Genomic DNA, 20,104 nt, shown 5'->3' with positions numbered 1-20,104 from the left:
TCTATAGTTATGAAAGTCATCCACTCCTAAACACTTCAGTGGCATTAACCAACTAAAGATAAAAGGCTTGTACAGTATAAGTATTCTACCGCTGTTCAGACTGCCCTTGAAAATATTGTGGAAGGTATACCAGACACAACATCAACATGAATATTAGAAACCTATTTTTATTTTAATATCTTTAATGAAATACAAAAAAACAATTTAACAAAAGGAAATTCTCACTTAGGAAACAAAGACTAAGAAGAAAATACTACGACTGAAAATAGTTAACGTTTATCTAGGGAGTCAGTTACGATGATCTTGGATTCCTATATCAGTTTTTAGACGGAATTATGTCTTCACTCTGACCGGTACACAATTGAAACACCTCCATCTGATTCAGGTGTTTTTCAAGTTTGTCTGAAGTGCAGACAAACTCTTTACAGACTTCATCTCTATCTGTAGGAAAGTAAACTACCATGAACCATAGAACCATTTAGTTCTAAGGATCATAAGAGCTATTAAGTTCTAAGGATCACGGTATGGTTAGAATGAGGCGAGAGCCTTGACTTTACGACAGGAGCTACGTTAAAGGGGTCAACACGAGCTCTAGTTTTGCTGCCAGAGCTAAGTTGGAACAAGTTTTTTCCCCAAGATCTGGGTTTTTTCATCCTCCCAGAGCTCAGGAATAGTCTCCGGTGCTCAGATATGAAGGGGCAAATTCCTTTGAGGTAGAGTCGCTATGCCCTAACACAACACACAGAAAAATCTCAATTGCTAGTTGCTTCTTTAAGGGAAAAGATGGAGAAAGTCTAAGCCTGGATTCTTGGACTGCAGGGTTCTGCGTTTTTCCAATGGACATTGGAAAAAAACCAAAAGGAGACCTCCTTCCATTGCTGAGTATGACCAAAGGTACAAGAAATGCTGGGTAACTCGCTCAAACTTTTTGCCAAGACCATGGCAAACAGGAACACAGTCTTCAGGGTCCAATCGCAAACTTATATTAGTAAGGGGCTCTCTTAACAGACTTCGTAACATTCCAATGAAGAGGTCGTAGTTCCTTCGGATTACAAGACAGTTCAAAGCTCTTCACGAGCATGGAAAGCTCCCATGATGTGGAAGTGTCAAAGCCCTCAAGTCTGAGAAACTGGCTCAGGGTCGAGCAACAGCCCTTTACCACGGTGACTGAAAGGTGCTAATGTCAGCAAAGAAAGACGAGGAAGTCAGAAATTATTTGTAGAAAGTCTCCGACCAGAGAAATATCCCGTCTACGACACCAATCGCAGAAGATGGCCCAGAGGATCTGCACATATATCCAGACATTTCCTATGCAGCGTCTTGTGAAAAACCTCTCGTTGGAGATGCTGGATAACCACCAGCTGTGAAGAGACAGGGACGCCGCAGAATTATGGAATCTCTGTAGATGGGGATGACAGAGGAGGTTGGGCCATCGAGGTAATTCTCTCAGTAACTTGACAAACAGCATCAACAGATCGGTGAACAACTTGCTTGTGGCTACTTTTCGGGCTACCGGGGTCAACCTGTCGTTCAGAGTTTCCAAGAATTTGTTGACAACCCGACGAATCAGGCAGAGAAGCATAAGCATCCAGGTTGCTCCAAAAATGTTGGAAATCCTTGGAGCAACCTGAATGCTTACGCTTCTCTGCTTGATTCGTCGGGTTGTCAACAACAACTGCCTGGTCAAGAACTTGAGAAAAATGCACTGGAGGCTTTTTGTTCAGATGAGTTACAAACAAGACGATCAGTGGGAATCCCAAAGGAGAAAATGCCTTTCCGCTAATGCTAGTAGGAGGAAACACTCCGCCCTTACTACCTGGCCGCCCCACCAATGAGCAGGTGTTATTATATTCCTCTTACTTGGAATGTATCTTGCCGACAGTCCCACAACATTGTCGAACGCCAAAGTGCGAGTATGCTTTGCCAACTCACAAAGGTCCCGCGAAACAGTTTCTACCTGCTTGTTGACATATCAAACTCTGTTGTAAAGCTAACAGGGTTGATGGGCAGACCTTTCTCTTGTTTAGACCATAACCACGAGGCAGTGTTACCACTCAGGGGTGCACTCTACCTCTCCTTTGATGCGTCTATAAACAGCACCACCTCCAGAGGTGGGGAGTCGAGACGTTTCAATCATTCAACCACCACTTTAGCTCCTCCCTCAACACAGCATTCACCAGAACCAAGAAGTGGGGAAGATCAGTGATCATTGACTAGAGATGCTTCAAACACCACTGCAGCAATCCCTGTTAGAGCAACCTGTGGAAAAAGTGTTTCTTCACCAAAAGATGTCTTGGGTGACATTGCCACCGACGTGCTGGTAAGCAAACTGAAAGAAAGGAACTTGCAACCACAAGTGGTTGATATGATCGTATGTCTGAAAGACTTTCACCACAGCTGTGTCTATCACCATTTCCAGGGACTCCTCGGATGGTGATAGAAATGTGAGCTTCACATTTAGCCCTGCTAGTTTTCCAACATTCCAACAGTTTGATACTTCAATAAGCAGGGAGGAACTGTTTAGCAGAACCTGTGTGAGTTGGCAAACCATACCCACACTTGGGAGTTGTGGATATCGGTAAGATGCATTCCAGGTAAGAGGAATATATTAGTGCATGCTTAGTACGGGTCGGCCAGGTAGTAGGGGCAGAGTGGTTCCTCCTACCAGTCTTTCTTATCTTGGCAAAGCCGCATGTCTGGTTTAAGGGTGGACATAATACAAGTCACCAATCACTCTGAAAAGAAAAATGATTGAACACCCAAGACAGAGACGCAACAGGATGCATGTATACACAGCTTCGGCCGAAATCAAAGTGAGGGTGACTCCATCCAGCGATCAACTATGTTTACCTTCTTAAAAGTATAACGGCCATTTCCACTTTGCCGACGTTATTCTCCGATTAAAGATCAATGGATAGGATGGGATCAAAATGCTGTGACAGTAGAGGAACTTTGGAGCCTCTGTTTAAAAATTTTGTTGACATATTTTCATGGTTGGTTGTTATGCAAGGTCAAAATGAAACCAACAGAACCTTACATAGTATAAACATTTAGACGACCTCAAAAAATAAAAAATAAAAAATAAAACTGTCAAGTATAATAGTTAGTGCTTCCTAAGACAAACACATACTGCATAAAACTTAGTTAATCAACAGCTGCCCCTTTACAATGCACTCTCGACGACTCACCTCAGAGTACAGCTCTCGCACGTGATTCTCCAGGAGCTTCTTCGTCTCCGTGTAAAGGCGCTCGGCCAGGGGTTCCGGGAAGGCCACGCAGAGGGAGTACACATCGGAGAACCTCTCGTTCCAGATGCTGCGTTTGATGGTCTCCATAGTCACGACTTGCTGTACCGTTTCGAGCAGCCCTCCCCAAACTTCGTCGAAATTCACCGCGCGAGGCTTTAACGACATTATGTCAGCCTGGAAGAAAACCGAAAAGTTAGCAAATAAAAAAGATAAGAATATGAAGGCAAAACTTAATTAAGATTAAAAAATAAAGATGGCTGGCATCTATAAATAAATGCATTTTTGCATTGTTTTTATCTTATACTTTTTTGATCTTTACATACAGTAGAAAATACTTATAATAGCTTATGTCTATTACTCCAAATTGCTATACTATACTTATGTGAAAAGATTTATGAACGCACATAGTAAATGAACAAAAATAAAGACAGTATTGTACTGCACTGTTGAGCAGGTAATAATGATTATAACAACAATAACAATAATAAAAATAATAGTAATAACAACAACCCATAAAAACTAAACTCTCTCTCTCTATTTCCCCTGCAGTTAACCAAGCATAAATGTCAGGATGCCTGAAAACTTTAAATCAATCAATCAATAACCAAGCATAAAGCACGGCATGACTTTATTCACGAAATATCACAATTTTTAAAATTTTGTATTTTTCCTAACTAGGCAAACCATTGTCCTTCGCACAGGGGCATGACTTCCACCACTACAACAAAACTGGAACGGCAGTCGAGATTGTAACAAATAGTAAATTTGGTGAAAGGGCTTTTAGCTACTGTGTGCCTAGACATTATAATAAACTGCCAACTGAAATGAAGGACCTAAAGGAAGCAATTGAATTTAAGAAGAAACTAAAGACATTACTTTTCACAAGATCATATGATTTGGAAGATGCTACAATCAAAGAATTGTATAAGTTATAATGAAAATGTTTCGCTAGATGATTGATATGGACCCGTCCGAGAAGTAGTAGTTCACTCGACTTCAGTGGAGGGTTGGATTTAAACCCAAAACAAGTAAAGATACTGGCGGGTGGCAGATAAGCTATACACTTTTGACCTTAAATTGATTGAGGCGGAAAGTGCAACTTTAATGACTGAAGTTTTAGAAGGAAGGATACGAATAACTTTAAAAATTTGTAATTTGCTCCAGGACAAATACTAATCATCATCCTTCTAATAGAGACTTATCCTTTGTAGAAAGGAAGTCCCTATACTGTAAACCAAAATCTAACTGATTTAACTTCCCAAGGATATATCAGAGCACCTAGTTCTATTTAGCGGGCAAAGGTAATGACTCCTGCCACTCTACTAACCCTTTTACCCCCAGACTCTTTGTAAATTTCCAACCCTTAACCCCCAAGGGGTTATTTTTTCCCCAGCACAGTTTGCAGTATATATTTTTTAAATTGCTCTAACAGCCCTAATTTTTGTCATAGAGAGGTCAGGTTGGTCTCATTCTCTTGGAAAATGCCTGAATTTTCTCAAAAAATTATCAAAAATATGAAAAAAAAAATTTTTTATAGCATTTTTTTGCAAGGACGTACCAGTACGTCCATGGGGGTAAAGGGATGAGTTTTGTGAAACGTACCAGTACGTCCTTTGGGGGTAAAAGGGTTAATAATCTGAACATGCAAAGATAGAGGCAAAAAGTCTTCACCCAACACATAAGAGGACCACAACTTGTACTCAAAACGGGGATGACCAAGAATAGTCATGGCCGCTGAAAAAAATACATAGAAGACGGGGATCAATAGCAGGCTTAGACAAACTTACTACACTTTTTGCCAGGTTTATATGTTCCCAACTGCACTTCTACACGCATCTATTTAGGCCATCCTGGAAAAGCAAAGAAAAAATTGAAACGGCCAAAATATGAAAGGCAGTAAGAATACATGAGTACTACTTCAGGCCGAAGTCAATTGTCCTGGTCTTGTTGATTGACACGTGGGTGGGGCTTCCTCGCCACCCATCGGTATTTATAACCACCTCGTTAAATCTTAATGGCAGTTCAAACTTCACTGAAATCCCTCTCTCGATAAATGGCGACGGTTTGTATTTCTGTAGGAACAACAGAACACCAATAGAAATTAAAGCTTGAGGTATGATTCTGATAAACTCTAAAATATTCTAACACATATCCTAGCCCGACCTAAATTAGAATTGGCAGTTTAGGCAATACACTTTGAACAATTTAGGCTTTGAAAATACAGCATTACTTTACCCTCTTGCCAACCAAAGCTAAGACGAGTAAGGAGACGGAATAAATTGGAAATTGGTGTGATTGGTCCGATGAATCGGAACACAGTACCCCAGGTTGATACCCCCAAACAAATTATGATACATTAGCCTTAAATTAAGTGTTCTATATGCTGTATTACTTTGGCGAATCTCTAATGGGTGCACAAAATACAATGAATAAGAACAGCGTCTTAATGTAGGTAGGTTTAGGCCAATTTGGAGTGTGGGTGAAGAAACAACTTAAATTAATAAAAATAAATGGCACACTAGGTTAGGTTAGGGAGTGAAAGTTAGGATTCGACATTAACTACAATTTGTTTCCTTTGAAACTTACAGAAGTTTATAAAAATAAAAAAAATCAAAGAATAAATATACTTAAACTATAACTACAAATCATGACCTAACCATTAACGCAGTGACCTCAACCCCCACCGAAGAGGTCACACACACAAAACCGAAATATAAAAACCCTACAAATTCACTATAGTAATAAAAAATCAATTGAAACGTGACACCATTGATATAAAAGACCAAAAAATAATATATTACATTTATAAAAGACGAAAAATATATAAATGTTCGTCCACCCTCGAAGACCTCACCACAACAGCTGATTGGGAGAGAACTCGCACACACTGGACCCACACGTCTGAAAATGCCTCCTAATAATTATATTTAACCGTTAATGTAATCTCCTCTGCGATTACATTATTCGAGTAGTGTAAGAGAGTGGGGACAGTCGTAAAATAGCGAGGATAATTACCTTAATACACTAAAAATTTAGTAATAATCGACATGTAAACAATGATCCAGCGGTAGAGCTCTCTGTGCGACGTTAAGTTGTCGACAAGAATTTTCAGATGTCAGATTAGGAAGCTTTATTTTAATAAAACAATTATATTATAATATTCTATATATTTTAAATTACATTAAATAATTATAATTGCCTTCATTCATTTCTTTTTAATTCGAGTGATTAAATTGGAAAATATATACGTTATTTCATTGGAATAAAATGCAGTTTCACTCGTAGATGGAAAATAAATAATAGAATTAAAAGGATGATATATATAGAATTTAAATTATAATAATAAATGCAAAATCTAATTAAATAAACTAATTAAATTTAAGGATTATTTCCTAGACGATTATGTTTACACATACTAGAAATGGTCTACGCATCTAAATTTAGTAATGTCTCTCTTTTCCGGTTATCCTGTAGTCTGTATCCTTTCCTATAATAAAATATAAATCTCTCTCTCTCTCTCTCTCTCTCTCTCTCTCTCTCTCTCTCTCTCTCTCTCTCTCTCTCTCTCTCTCTATATATATATATATATATATATATATATATATATATATATATATATATATATATATATATATATATATATATATATATATAACCTTACCATTCGTGAATCATCTCTTATATGTCAATACTTATATATTTATACAGTTCTTAAGCAATCCTCTATTTCATAACATTCTTAAACTTTGGTTTTTTCTAGCGTTTACTCATTCTTCATATTTTTTCATTTATATGATTCTATCGATCTATTAATTTCTTCTTCATTTTGTCTCTCTCTCTCTCTCTCTCTCTCTCTCTCTCTCTCTCTCTCTCTCTCTCTCTCTCTCTCTCTCTCTCTCTCTCTCTCTCTCTCTCTCTCTCTCTCTCCTATTATTATTATTATTATTATTATTATTATTATTATGGTTGTTGTTGCTGTTGTTGTTGTTGTTGTTAGCTATAAGCTACAACCCTAGTTGACAAAGCATGATGCTATAAGCCCAACAAGGCCTCCAAAAGGGAAACTAGTTAAGTGAGGAAAGGAAATAGATAGAACAGTGTGCCTGAGTATACCCTCAAGCAAAAGAACTCTAGCCCAAGACAGTGCAAGACTACAGCACGGAGGCTATGGCACTACCCAAGACTAGAGAACAATAGTTTGATATTGGAGTGTCCTTCTTCAGGAAGAGCTGCTAACCCTAGCTGAAGATTCTAGTAATTAAATAGTTTGGAATATTATTACCTTTCTCTTGCGCTTTTTTAGTGTCACCAATGGAAATAGTTTTATGAATATTATCAACAAATAATCAGTTATCATCTCTATTTCATCTCTGTTTCGGTAGACTATTCGAGGAATGGTCAGGACGTGATATTTTGTATAAAGTAACATTAGATAGAGAGGCTTTGGTAAACAAAATGAGATTATGAAAAGTAAGATGATACTTTCTCTAAAAAGAAAAAAAAGTATTTAATCAGATGGTCCTAACAGCTTTGACTTATGCATTAAAAACTTTGAGTCTTTATAAACCTTTAGACCATAAGTTAGTTACAACTCAAAAAGATCTATGGAAAGAATAATGATGGGAATAACACGAAGAGACAAAGAACAACATGGATGCTGAGAGAGCAAACTGAAGTAGAGGATACTAAAAGTAGCAAGGGAAGGAAGAGAAGGAGAAAAGAGAGGAGAAAACCTTGTTTTTATACCATGAAATAAAGGAGAGGAAGAGAGAAGGAAGAAAAAAACATCTGAAACAGAAATTAGAAGGTAATAATTGTGTAACTATAGGCCTAAGTTCAGTTATGAATATTATAAAAGATTTTTATTCTAATTCTCTATCGTTTCTTCTTAAAGTAAGTATCAATAAATGTGATATTTTTCTATATTTGTTTTTATCAAATATTAATTCAAGATGATTATTGTTTCAAAATTTCAGATTGTAAAATACTTATAATTTTGTATAGGATTTTTGTCATCTAAGTCAATAATAGCTTTTTTTATGTAGGCCTACTATTGATGAATATTATAATCTAACTCTGTAATATTTATTATATAGGTTAAATCTATTATCATAAAGATTTTCTCTCATCTATTCTTTATAAAACTGTTTTGTGTCAAAAAATAGTTTCGTTTTATATTATATTTCATTGGAAGAGCTGGTGGTATTTATTCCAACGTAAGAGAAAAAAATAGATTAAATTATAATAAAATGTCTTTAGAATAGAGGTAACCAAAATGTGATTTCTACCTGTTAATATTTAAAAAATATATTTATTTTTATACAACCATATATATCAATATACTAGCAACTTGTTTCTATCCTATCCTATCCATAATAGGATAATTAAAATATATTAGGAAAATATACCTGAATGAAATTTTCCTATAATCAATTAATGAGAAACAATACTATCATTAAAGGCCTGACTAATTCCACGAGGCTGAAAAACACAATTTCTCAATTTTTGTTTATTTTACGAAAACAAATTTTGGAAAACGTCAATTTTCATATAAAAAAATAATCAAAATCAATGGCTATGTTGAGGAGAACATTATCTATTACATCAGGAATCTTTAAAAGTGGTAAGAAATATATATTTTATATTATAAGAAGCTTTAAATATGTTTTTAAATATGCCCCGTCTAATCGTGGTGTGTTGATGGGTCTTCTTGGCCCTAACACCTGCCCGTTTATGAATTATATATATTTATATGATAGACACAGTTTTATATATTATATTCATCTAACCCTTATGATTAATTACTAAAAAAAGGCTGAAAATCACGAGAAATTCCATAGGCCTTATTGTCCTTATACATATGCCTGAATTTCGTCTTACCCTAATCAAATTTTTATCATCTTTTGTCTTCTATTTTTAATATATTTTAATCGTTTTTATCATGTAGGCCTAACCTAGACCACTACTTAGGCCTCACGCAGCCTATGATCGACGCCTGTGGTCGGTCGAATGAGGAACTATACAAAACTTTATTTTTACCCTAATCAAACTCATCATCATCTTTTGTCTTCTATTTTTGATAAATTTTTAATTATTTTTATCGTGTAGGCCTAACCTAGACCGTGACTTAGGCCTCACGCAGCTTATGAAACCATATTTCTATATATTTCTTAAACTAGATATATTACGTTATATGCTTATGTTTTATTTCACTTTCCTTAATTGGTCGATTACGGCCACGCCCCTTATTTTCAACCCCGTCTAGAGTGGTTTTAGTGGGCCCATTAGCCCTTGTAATGTACGTAGGTTAGGACGCGACTTGTAGGTTCAGTTAGGTGGGGAAGTCTAGGTTAGGCGTTCTACGAAGGAAGGAGGTCCTGTCCGTCATTATTCAAAGCCTCCAATCAGCCTCTGCTCTGCCGTATGGTATGGTAAAAGATACGCTAACCATGTGGGTGATTATTAAGATTTTAATTTGGTATTATTGTACTGTATTACAGGATAATGTAACCTAGGGAAAAAACTCCTATTTTCTATAGAAAAAGGTCCGTTCTCTTCGGAAATGACACTCGTTCTTGTCGGAAATGAATAGTTTCAGAAATGTATATATCTATATCCGACGATAATGCATTACTACAGGAAAACCTATATTTTGTGTTCGAAATGATACCCTGTAATACAGTAAAATTTTACCTTTAATTTTTACTTTCAGATGACTAACAATACGACAGATTACTGAAATTAAAAAGATCGTCATTAGCCGGCATATTGAACCAATTAATAGCTTCTGAGTATTCATGCGCAAGTGCCCTGATTTTGTTTAACAATAATCATTCGCCCACCAACGTCTCTCCAGTTCCATCGTGATCGCCTCTATAAGAGGACGTCTCCCCAGTGGAGCATTTGATCGACCAGTAACCCACCATCAGTTTCCAAAAACTAAAAGTTGAACTCAGACAACGTTCGGTAATTGATATTAGCTTTCGAGTCGATCAATACACGCCGGGTTTTTGTGCCCCAAGATCCATTAGCCATACAGAGACCCCATGCCAAAACTGCTATTTAGAGATTAGAGATTAAAAGTATATATTCAAAAGATTTTCCTTTCTCCACTCCACGCTCTCCCCCAAGCTCCTGTCTTCGAGGCTGCTCTGATATATTATACTAACATCCTCAATATTAAAGCTTAAGTATTTTGGAATGGCCTATCCTATGCCAATTATGTTTGTAAGCATCCTAGGAATGTTTCACCTCTGATATTAGTTCACAGTATATTATTTTAAACGGTGGGTTTGTCATTATTACTGGCAGACACGACATGCTTTAGAGTTGGCCATGAATTCCCCCCTCCCCCCTTCTGGGCCCCAAAATTAAGACCTTCTGTTCTTATCCCCTAGAGTAGGGACATCGCTCTCCATGTTCCCTTTCGTTTCATGCGTCCCAACTTAAACTCTTCTAGGGTCTTGTCTCATATTATTATTAGCTAAGCTACAACCCTAGTTGGAAAAGCAGGATGCTATAATCCCAAGGGCCCCAACAGGGAGAAATAGGCCAGTGAGGAAAAGAAATAAGGAAATAAATAAACTATGAGAAGTAATGAACAATTATAGAAAATATTTTAAGATGTATAACAACATTAAAATAGGTTTGTCATATATAAAATATGAAGACGTTTATGTCAGCCCGTTCAACATAAAAACATTCGCCGCAAGTTTGAACCACTTCCAAGATAGCATAACTCCACCATTCACTTATTAAGGAGTACTGTACTGTCGTGCTTTCAGTGTTTTTTAACCCTTTTACCCCCAGGCTATTTGGAACTTTCCAACCCTTAACCCCCAGGGGTTATTTTTTTTTCAAGCACATTTTGCAGTATATTTTTTTTAAATTGCTCTAACAGCCTTAATTTTCATCATAGAGAGGTCTGGTTGGTCTCATTCTCTTGGAAAAGGCCTGAAGTTTCTCAAAAAGTTATAGAAAATATGCAAAAAAAAATTGTAAATAGCAGTTTTTTGCAAGGACGTACCGGTACGTCCATGAGGGTAAAGGGATGAGTTTTGTGAAACGTACCAGTACGTCCTTTGGGGGTAAAAGGGTTAAGTGGTGTTATTTAGGTATTACGGAATGGCAAACTATTACACCGTAGCTGCTTGCACATTTGAGCCTTATGACCCAGATTCGGCACAGCGACCCACCTCCCCTCCAAGATATTGCTACGTGTAATCAATCTAAATTTTTTCTCTAAGTTGCACTGATATTATGAAAGTGTTGATTTTCTTTACTATTACAGGAGCTTTGAGGAGCGGGCTGAATGTACGCTGTGCGTCGAGCACCCCCGGTCGCGACGAGGCAGTCGTGATTACCGACGACGGTAGAACCATAGTGGCTTGGCACCCTGAGCCTCAAATTCCGTACGAGATGACGATGGTGAGTCGAGTTGATTATTGCTATAGTTAGTTTGAAAAGACAGACAGCTATGGTAATAATTTGTGTCTTTGGAATCAAATACTAATTCTTTGTTTATCTCTTTATTTTTCTTTTATAGAGTAGTTTGTTTTTTAGTTTTCTCTATCTCTTCATATATATTGGGCTGATTTATTTATTGGTGCCTTTCGACGAAGCATGTTGCTTTTCCAACTACATTTGTAGATTGGCTTATAATAATGATAAGGATATTTATAACGATAATAAACTTTTGACAGAACTTAAAGATAAGTTTTTAGCACGATAAAGAGTATTTTGAACAAGTGCAAAACGGAACACAAATCATATAAATTATTTTAGGAGTATTTCATTACGTAGAAATTCTTGATACTACATACTGCTGCTTCCTCCGATGCCTTAGATGACCGCGGAGGTAGCAGCAGTAGGGGATTCAGCATTATGAAACTTCATCTGTGGTGGATAATGTGGGAGGGTGGGCTGTGGCACCCTAGCAGTACCAGCTGAACTCGGTTGAGTCCCTTGTTAGGCTGGGAGGAACGTAGAGAGTAGAGGTCCCCTTTTTTGTTTTTGTTTCATTGTTGATGTCGGCTACTCCCCAAAATTGGGGGAAGTGCCTTGGTATATGTATGTATGTATGTACATATGTAGGATAGCTAACTAGTGTCAGTAAAACCAGCTTAATGATAACAGCGTAGAGTAGAGGCTCATTACGTTAACCAGATACTGAACGTCTCTAATTATATCTGAACGACGATTCCAGCCTCTACCCGAGCAGTCCAAAGCCGATACGATACTCAAGGTCGAAGACGCCAACGCCATGAAGAAATTATTCCGCCACCAGCATCCGTTCTTCGTCAGAAAGGAACTGCAAGACCTAACGTACACGACAAAGCATCCGTGGTTCCCCAGGTGAGTTAGGTTTACGTATGCATTGCTCGGTGGTTACCAAACTGTTGTTGAATTAAGATGAAATACTTATTTTTTGTATGATAGTGACCTGGGAATGTAGATATGGCATTCAAAGTAATGTAAATTATTTATAGTTTAAATAGGAAATATTTATTTTAATATTGTTACTATTCTTAAAATATTTTATTTTTCCTTATTTCCTTTCCTCATTATTATTATTATTATTACTATCCAAGCTACAACCCTAGTTGGAAAAGCAAGATGCTATAAGCCCAGGGGCTCCAACAGGGAAAAATAGCCCAGTGAGGAAAGGAAATAAATAAATGACGAGAACAAATTAACAGGGCTATTTTCCCTGTTGGGTCCCCTGGGCTTATAGCATCGGGCTTTTCCAACTAGGGTTGTAGCTTAGCATTTAATAATAATAATAATATGAGACCCCAAAGTAAATAATGGAAAATACGGGAAAACAAAGTAGGCGGACCAAGAGTCTCTCTCTCTCTCTCTCTCTCTCTCTCTCTCTCTCTCTCTCTCTCTCTCTCTCTCTCTCTCTCTCTCTCTCTCTTTTTTTTTTTTTTTTCAACTAAGATGAACCCAAAGATGTTTTACCTGGAAGTCACAGAGCTAATATCTACGTAGCTTCTCGCCCTTAGAATAATAAATATGGATTTTATCTCACAATCCTCTCCTCTGGGAACAAATGAGCGCAGTTTCAAACTGATGCTGCTGAGCAGAAACTGTGTCCTTTGGTCAAAAAGAATCCCGGAGGTGCAACCATTTCAATTTTCTCTTTTTCTCCTTGCGTAGCGTTAACGACATTTTGGTTTGTTTCTATATACGATGGGACTTGGTTAAGGATCAAGAAGGTATGTCATCTGCATTTTAACCCTTTTACCCCCAGGCTATTTGGAAATTTCCAACCCTTAACCCCCAAGGGTTATTTTTTTTCTAGCCCATTTTGCAGTATATTTTTTTTTAAATTGCTCTAACAACCTTAATTTTCCTCATAGAGAGGTCAGGTTGGTCTCATTCTTTTGGAAAAGGCCTGAAGTTTCTGAAAAAATTATCAAAAATCTGCAAAAAAAAAAATTTAAATAGCAGTTTTTTGCATGGACGTACCGGTACGTCCATGAGGGTAAAGGGATGAGTTTTGTGAAACGTACCAGTACGTCCTTTGGGTGTAAAAGGGTTAAACAGGTTTATTGTTTGAATGTTTAAACCCGTGAACCGCATGTAGGGATCAGCCGTTAAAATTGCGTACTGTAATGTTGCTTACAGAGTGGTTTGCCTGTGTTAAAATTATCTGAATAAGCAAATGATAGAATATATCTAATTGGTGGGTAAAAGGATGTGTGGCAGAGATAGAAAGCAAATGGAATAATAAGGGACTAATTATTTGTAGATAATGGAAATAATTCAGATTAGATTGTTATTCCTATGTCTTCTAGCCCACGGAGGCTAATCGGGAGGTTGGCTAATACCGATTGAAAATGTTTAGTAAGGCGCTGAAATTACAAAGTTTATACAGTATTCAAAATTTACTGCAACATTCTGCTATTACAGTACTTCTGAATCTTTAATCTTTTTCCCCACTGTTATCCCTACATTAAGGGAGTCGGTTGAGCGATGCGTTCTCTGCAATGCTCGATCGTGTGGACAGGGCTTTAAAAGCTGGAAATGATTAGATTTTGGAAGGTCAAGCAAAATGTCCAATTCATGTAATCAGCCATAAGTTTGGACATTGTTGTCACACAGACTTCAAACTTGGTTCATATTTGAGTGTATGAATATCCACACCAATTAATACATGTTAAGGTCAAAGTCGAGTAAAAGGTCAAGAAATAAGTGGCCAAGGCTGATGTCTGCACTCTACCGAGTGCCCCTCTAGTTGTTGTTCATCAAGTAAAATGCAATTTCAGTCTTTAGAAGAAACTCTTCAGTTCAACTACCGCTAGAGTGTTATGGGGTCCTTTGACTGGCCAGACAGTACTACATAGGACCGTTCTCTCTGGTTACGGTTCACTTTCCCTTTGCCCACACAGACACCGAATAGTGTGGCCTATTCTTTACAGATTCTCCTCTGTCCTTTTACACCTGACAACACTGAGATTACCAAACAATTCTTCTTCACCTAAGGAGTTAACTACTGCACTCTAATTATTCAGTGGCTACTTTCCTCTTGGTAAGGGTAGAAGAGAGACTTTAGCTATGGTAAGCAGCTCTTCTAGGAGAAGGACACTCCAAAATCAAACCATTGTTCTCTAGTCTTGGGTATTGCCATAGCCTCTGTACCATGGTCTTCCACTGTCTTGGGTTAGAGTTCTCTTGCTTGAGGGGACACTCGGGCACATTTTCTATCTAGTTTCTCTTCCTATTGTTTTGTTTTTATAGTTTAAATAGGAAATATTTAATTAATATTGTTATTCTTAAAATATTTTATTTTTCCTTATTTCCTTTCCTCACTGGGCTATTTTCCCTGTTGGGGCCCCTGGGCTTATGGCATCGTGCTTTTCCCACTAGGGTTGTAGCTTAGCATTTAATAACAATAATAACAACCCTATTAAAATCTTAAGAATTTTGCTGCTTTTATTAAAATTACAATTCTAGAGATAACCCATTTTTTTTCTTTTTATAGAAGACATAAGGACACAAGACTGTACAGTCTTACTTACGAGATTACAACTGGCATGATAAAATATACGCCTCTTCAAATTTTGTAACAAAATTCTATCTTGATCAATTTATACAGTTGGGCTTTTGCCCAGAGGTTCAGCTCTCATACGAGTTCTTCCTAGTCGCATATTATCTCTCTGATCTTTGTTTTGAAATCTTGCCTTTCAACTGGTCTTCCTACTCCAATTTTCAATATTTACTTCAAATTACGAATCTTCTCTGTATTTTTATCTTTACAAAAACATTGCTCATGAGGCAATCTTGCTGTTACTTAGGTTCAGTGCCCTAGTGCTGGGAAATATGTATATCCCAGCACCAGGGTCTGTTAGGCCACTATAGTAGCTAGTAGTGCAACTGGTAGAAAACAATGCATTGATCCTAAAGATATTGAACCACAAAATGAAGAAAGGTAAGATATTCTAGAAGTTTTATTCCAGCTATGACCAAGTTGCGGAATGACCTTCCTAATCGGGTAGTTAAATCGGTAGAACTTCAAAAGTTTAAACTTGTAGCAAATGCTTTTATGTTGAACAGGTTGACATAATTCTCTCTATAGTTCATATTATGAAATTTGTTTTAATGTTGTTTCTGCTCTTAAAATATTTTACTCTAATTGTTCATTACTTTTGTAGTTACATTTCCATTCCTCACTGGGCTATTTTTCCCAATTGGAGATAAGGGCTTTTCCAATTAGGGTTGTAGCTTAGCTAGTATTAATAATAATAAGAGAAGCTAGGGCCGAAGAACCAACATTAAGACCCTCGAGTAATGGCTAGAGTAAACCTTTGCGTAAGGTGCGCTACATGTCAACAAGGTTCCGTTCACTTCCCTACCATAAACCTGAACTTGCTTTGAAGCAGCTGGTCAGAATACCATTTCGACTGTCCGTGTCTTGTTTACATCTCAAAAGTTTTGTTACTATACCGTTGGTTTACTGATCTTACCAATCATTAAAAGATGACCGCGGAGGTAGCAGCAGTAGGGGATTCAGCATTATGAAGCTTCATCTGTGGTGGATAATGGGGGAGGGTGGGCTGTGGCATCTTAGCAGTACCAGCTGAACTCGGTCGAGTCCCTTGTCAGGCTGGGAGGAACGTAGAGAGTAGAGGTCCCCTTTTTTGTTTTTGTTTCATTTGTTGATGTCGGCTACCCCCAAAATTTGGGGAAGTGCCTTGGTATATATTTTTCTTTTTTTATCTTTACCAATCATGAGGAAACCGCTTTCCCGTTCATGCCATCTCAACTCAATGTGCTGTTTCCAAGGTTACAAATATCCCCTATGTTTAATGAGAAATATTAAGTACTAGTGATAACATTTTATATTACCTAATCACTTTTGAAGCCAAGAACATTTTGTTTGAGGAATAGAAGAAACATTTTCTATATTTTCCTGTATTAATTGCGCATTTTTTTATTTGGGAAAATTATTCATGTCAGGATTTATATTGTTGAACTTGCATGATTAAATACTGCTTTATGACTTTTCATTTCATTTTGGTTGAAACTTCTTTAACCCTCTGGTATCCAGGCCGGGAAAATATCGCTTTCAGAATCATGGCTTGAAAACTTTTCTTTTTGTGACCAATGATGTAAAGTTGCTACCAATTTATGTTGACATTTTGTAGCATATTTAACAAAGTAATAAAAATTGAAAGAAATGGAAAGTTGCATTAGAAAGCAGAATAAATTTTCTATGGAGTACTCATGGCTATACATGAGCGCCGTGTCATTCGATCTTGCGAGGGTTAATTAATAAATGCAACCAAGAAATTGACCAGAAGTTAAACTGTCAGCATTTATGAAACCTATACTTAAGTAAATCCAGTTTGTGTTGAAATTACGTCTTCATAAAATTGTAGAAAATGAAGTAAATCCAGTTCATTTTGAAATTACCGTACAAGTCTTCATGAAATTGTAGATGGATATTTTGCTTAAGTTCCAACAATGAATAACTACTGGATGTTGCTTGAGATTATATAGCACATTAACCCTTTTACCCCCAAAGGACGTACTGGTACGTTTCACAAAACTCATCCCTTTACCCCCATGGACGTACTGGTACATCCTTGCAAAAAACTGCTATTTAATTTTTTTTTTTGCATATTTTTGATAACTTTTTGAGAAACTTCAGGCAGTTTCCAAAAGAACGAGACCAACCTGACCTCCCTATGACGAAAATTAAGGCTGTTAGAGCAATTTAAAAAATATATACTGCAAAATGTGCTTGAAAAAAAAAGGCCTCGGGATTAAGGGTTGGAAAGTTCCAAATAGCCTGGGAGTAAAAGGGTTAATATAAGAGTTTCTGACATAATTCAAATTGAATTTTACCCTATTTATAACCTTCTTTCTCTTTCCCAACAGGCCCGGGAGGCGCTTCGCCAAGAAGAACCCTCCGAGAGACAGGGAGTACTTGTAGAGTGAACCGAAACATCATCTGATGTGGCATGAAATGGCCATTTTGTAAATATTTTATTTAATAAAAGATTATGACTGTACAATATGAATATTATTCAAAATCTTATAACATATACATCTCCTTTTATCCCATGAATGAAAAAAGCTGTACATTTAAATTTGCTAAGGGTTTCAACTGCACAACCACCAGCCGTGCCGAAGGCGAAGGTGACCGGTGCTCGGTGAGATATTTTAGTGCGATCTCTAGGTGTTCTCTTCTTATTTCATGACTGATTGCTGGAAAAGATATAAGTAATATATTAGAGGTTACGATAGGTTTACTACAAAAAAAAAAAAATTGCGAAAATGATAGAAGATGCCTTTTTGTTTGTGCAGTATATTTTTTTTTCTACTGTACCTTTTTTATGTGCAATATTTATTTCTAAGTACATGTAATTATTTTTTAGTACGAAGCATTTCTATTGTTTAAAATTTGGTACAAATTATTAACTTATGCTTGTGTACAACACTGGTAACTTTAATGTTATTTTTCCAGCAAAATTTTTTATGCCAAGCCTACTAACACAAACATTATGTTTTACAATTACTCGCCACTAAAACTGCCAGCATTATTATTAAAATACCTTTAACATACAACATTAGACTGAAATACTGTACCTACAATATATACCTATTGTATATAAAGTATTCTTTCAATAAGAACAATCACAAGGTACTCTACTAACCAGACGCGACAGATCCACGCACTGCGCAAACTGCTCCACCTCCCGAGCACACCGTAACGACTGGCGGGGATGGTCCTGGTAGCAGTGCATGACGGACTCCTGCTTGTTTTGGCACACGGGAGAACACGAGGCCTTCAGGAACAACCCTTCCACCTCCTTCAGCGTACTGGCGACTTGCTCTTCCGACAGCTGGGCCATTTTGATGAACTGCAAAAGCCAACGGGGTGTTACAAACAGAAATGTTTTTGGTGTTAGAGTCGGTTCAATATTAGAATTATGAATTCATGCTAGGAGGGGTCAGAACAGGGGCCTATATTCATGCTACAAGGCCCACAACGGGGGCCTATATTCATGCTACAAGTCCCACAGCAGGGGGCTATATTTATGCTAGAAGGCACACAACGGGGGCCTATATTCACGCTAGAAGACCTACAATAGGAGCCTATATACATGCTGGATGACCAATGACAGGGGTCTATATTCAGGCTAGAAGACTCACAATAGGGGCCTATATTCAAGCTCGGAGGCCCAGAAATATGGTCTGGATTCAAGCTAGAATACCCAAAAGAGGGACCTGATAACCCAATCATCTAAGGGAAAATCCTTTAGTTGTGCTATGAACTTGAAATAGATTGAACAGCAAGATGGAAGTAAGGAGAGGGAAATGGAGGTATCTAAGAAGACTACATTGTTCCAATTCACTGTGCAACCTCTATAACTAGTTTATCTAGAGTAGCATTTGGTTCCAAATTCATCCACAGCCCTAGGACAAGGCCTCAAGGCTAACCACAACAACTCGCCTCTTTTTCTCTGGCGTCCAGCTTGTCGCGCCAATCTTGGTGCAGCTTCTTGATCTCTTGTTCTTTCTCCTCGCGCAATCTCATGACCATGAGGTGGGCCTCTTCAGCGTAGATGGACCAGGGCGGTATGCTTCCACCCGGTTGTGAGAGGGTGGGACCTGGGCCGGCACTGTAAATAAAATCATACGATTTTTAAATCAAAGAATACATTTTTAAACATAGTGTTTAAAGTTTAAATAATATTGGAAGCTGTTTACATATAATACAAACAATGTTTAAACATCTTTTTAAAAATAAAACAAATGTTATTTTAATATTAAAAGTCAATTTCAAATTGAAGTGCGGATACCAAATAATAAGTCCATCTTCATCTTTCTAGATCTAAATTTGCACATGATGAAAAAAAAAAAATTAAGTATTTAAGATATTCTTCCAGAAATTTCCATCTTACCAAGCTAAAAAAAGTCAATGTGTATCAAAACTAATGAATTTTATCCCTGACTTGGTATTATTAAATGATACTCATTCTAAATTGATTCTTTACGCCTTGTGAGATACGATGGAATTCTTAGCGAGAGTCGAGTCCCAGAAGGTACAGTTATGAAACAAAATTTTTATTGACTTTCTACTGGAAGAGATCACTTACTTGAAAATACTGTTCACAAGTATAATACAGTCTGACATAATTGTTGCTAATAATTATTTCAAACAATTCCTCTTTGAGTGGCAATGAATATAGTAGCCTAGTCCCTTTGCTTTTACACATGAATCCTGTCATTCGATGCATAATGTTAACGCTGACTTTTAATACTGACTGGTTAATGTTATATTGAGTATACTGTACAGAACATTATACAAAGGCCTTTTTCATTTTAAGAAATTATATTTT

General features: G+C 37.1%; 3 protein-coding genes across 5 annotated transcripts in view; 1 reads left to right on the top strand and 2 right to left on the bottom strand.

The window, feature by feature from the left end:
- Window positions 1-6,340, bottom strand: part of Cul2 (cullin 2) — a 36,392-nt gene extending 30,052 nt beyond the window's left edge. Inside the window, exons 1-2 of one of the 2 annotated variants that reach the window (XM_068348925.1) lie at window positions 6,264-6,340; window positions 3,189-3,422 (exon numbers count right to left, since the gene is read on the bottom strand). In XM_068348925.1, coding sequence (XP_068205026.1) covers window positions 3,189-3,413 — 225 coding nt within the window. In that variant the 5' untranslated portion in view covers window positions 3,414-3,422; window positions 6,264-6,340. Of the gene's footprint in view, window positions 1-3,188; window positions 3,423-6,049; window positions 6,213-6,263 lie in introns of those variants that run through there. The other variant, XM_068348926.1, reaches the window with a different exon arrangement.
- Window positions 6,341-8,711: 2,371 nt separating this feature from the next.
- LOC137618746 (large ribosomal subunit protein mL42-like) lies at window positions 8,712-17,773 on the top strand. Its single transcript, XM_068348924.1, has 4 exons — window positions 8,712-8,871; window positions 11,539-11,675; window positions 12,454-12,602; window positions 17,637-17,773. Exons 1-4 carry the CDS (start codon window positions 8,820-8,822, stop codon window positions 17,689-17,691), a joined length of 393 nt encoding a protein of 130 aa, XP_068205025.1. The 5' UTR covers window positions 8,712-8,819; the 3' UTR covers window positions 17,692-17,773.
- LOC137618745 (amyloid beta A4 precursor protein-binding family B member 1-interacting protein-like) overlaps window positions 17,732-20,104 on the bottom strand; it is a 46,767-nt gene continuing 44,394 nt past the window's right edge. For both annotated transcript variants that reach the window (XM_068348922.1, XM_068348923.1), the window contains exons 4-6: window positions 19,216-19,384; window positions 18,416-18,622; window positions 17,732-17,966 (exon numbers count right to left, since the gene is read on the bottom strand). In XM_068348922.1, the coding sequence (XP_068205023.1) occupies window positions 17,949-17,966; window positions 18,416-18,622; window positions 19,216-19,384 (394 nt within the window). In that variant the 3' untranslated portion in view covers window positions 17,732-17,948. The remainder of the gene's footprint in view (window positions 17,967-18,415; window positions 18,623-19,215; window positions 19,385-20,104) is intronic.

This window comes from Palaemon carinicauda, chromosome 25 (genome assembly GCF_036898095.1).
Source record: "Palaemon carinicauda isolate YSFRI2023 chromosome 25, ASM3689809v2, whole genome shotgun sequence".
Classification (NCBI taxonomy): Eukaryota; Metazoa; Arthropoda; class Malacostraca; order Decapoda; family Palaemonidae; genus Palaemon; species Palaemon carinicauda.
The sequence above is the reverse complement of the archived record's forward strand: the minus strand, read 5'-3'. Positions and strand labels throughout refer to the sequence as shown.

What these genes read in the sequence shown, in the direction of transcription:
- LOC137618746 (XM_068348924.1), top strand. Translation starts at nt 8,820, where the DNA reads ATGGCTATGTTGAGGAGAACATTATCTATTACATCAGGAATCTTTAAA. An exon ending in TTCCGTACGAGATGACGATG is followed by an intron (nt 11,676 to 12,453) that starts GTGAGTCGAGTT and finishes CGACGATTCCAG; the next exon opens with CCTCTACCCGAGCAGTCCAA. An exon ending in AAGCATCCGTGGTTCCCCAG is followed by an intron (nt 12,603 to 17,636) that starts GTGAGTTAGGTT and finishes CTTTCCCAACAG; the next exon opens with GCCCGGGAGGCGCTTCGCCA.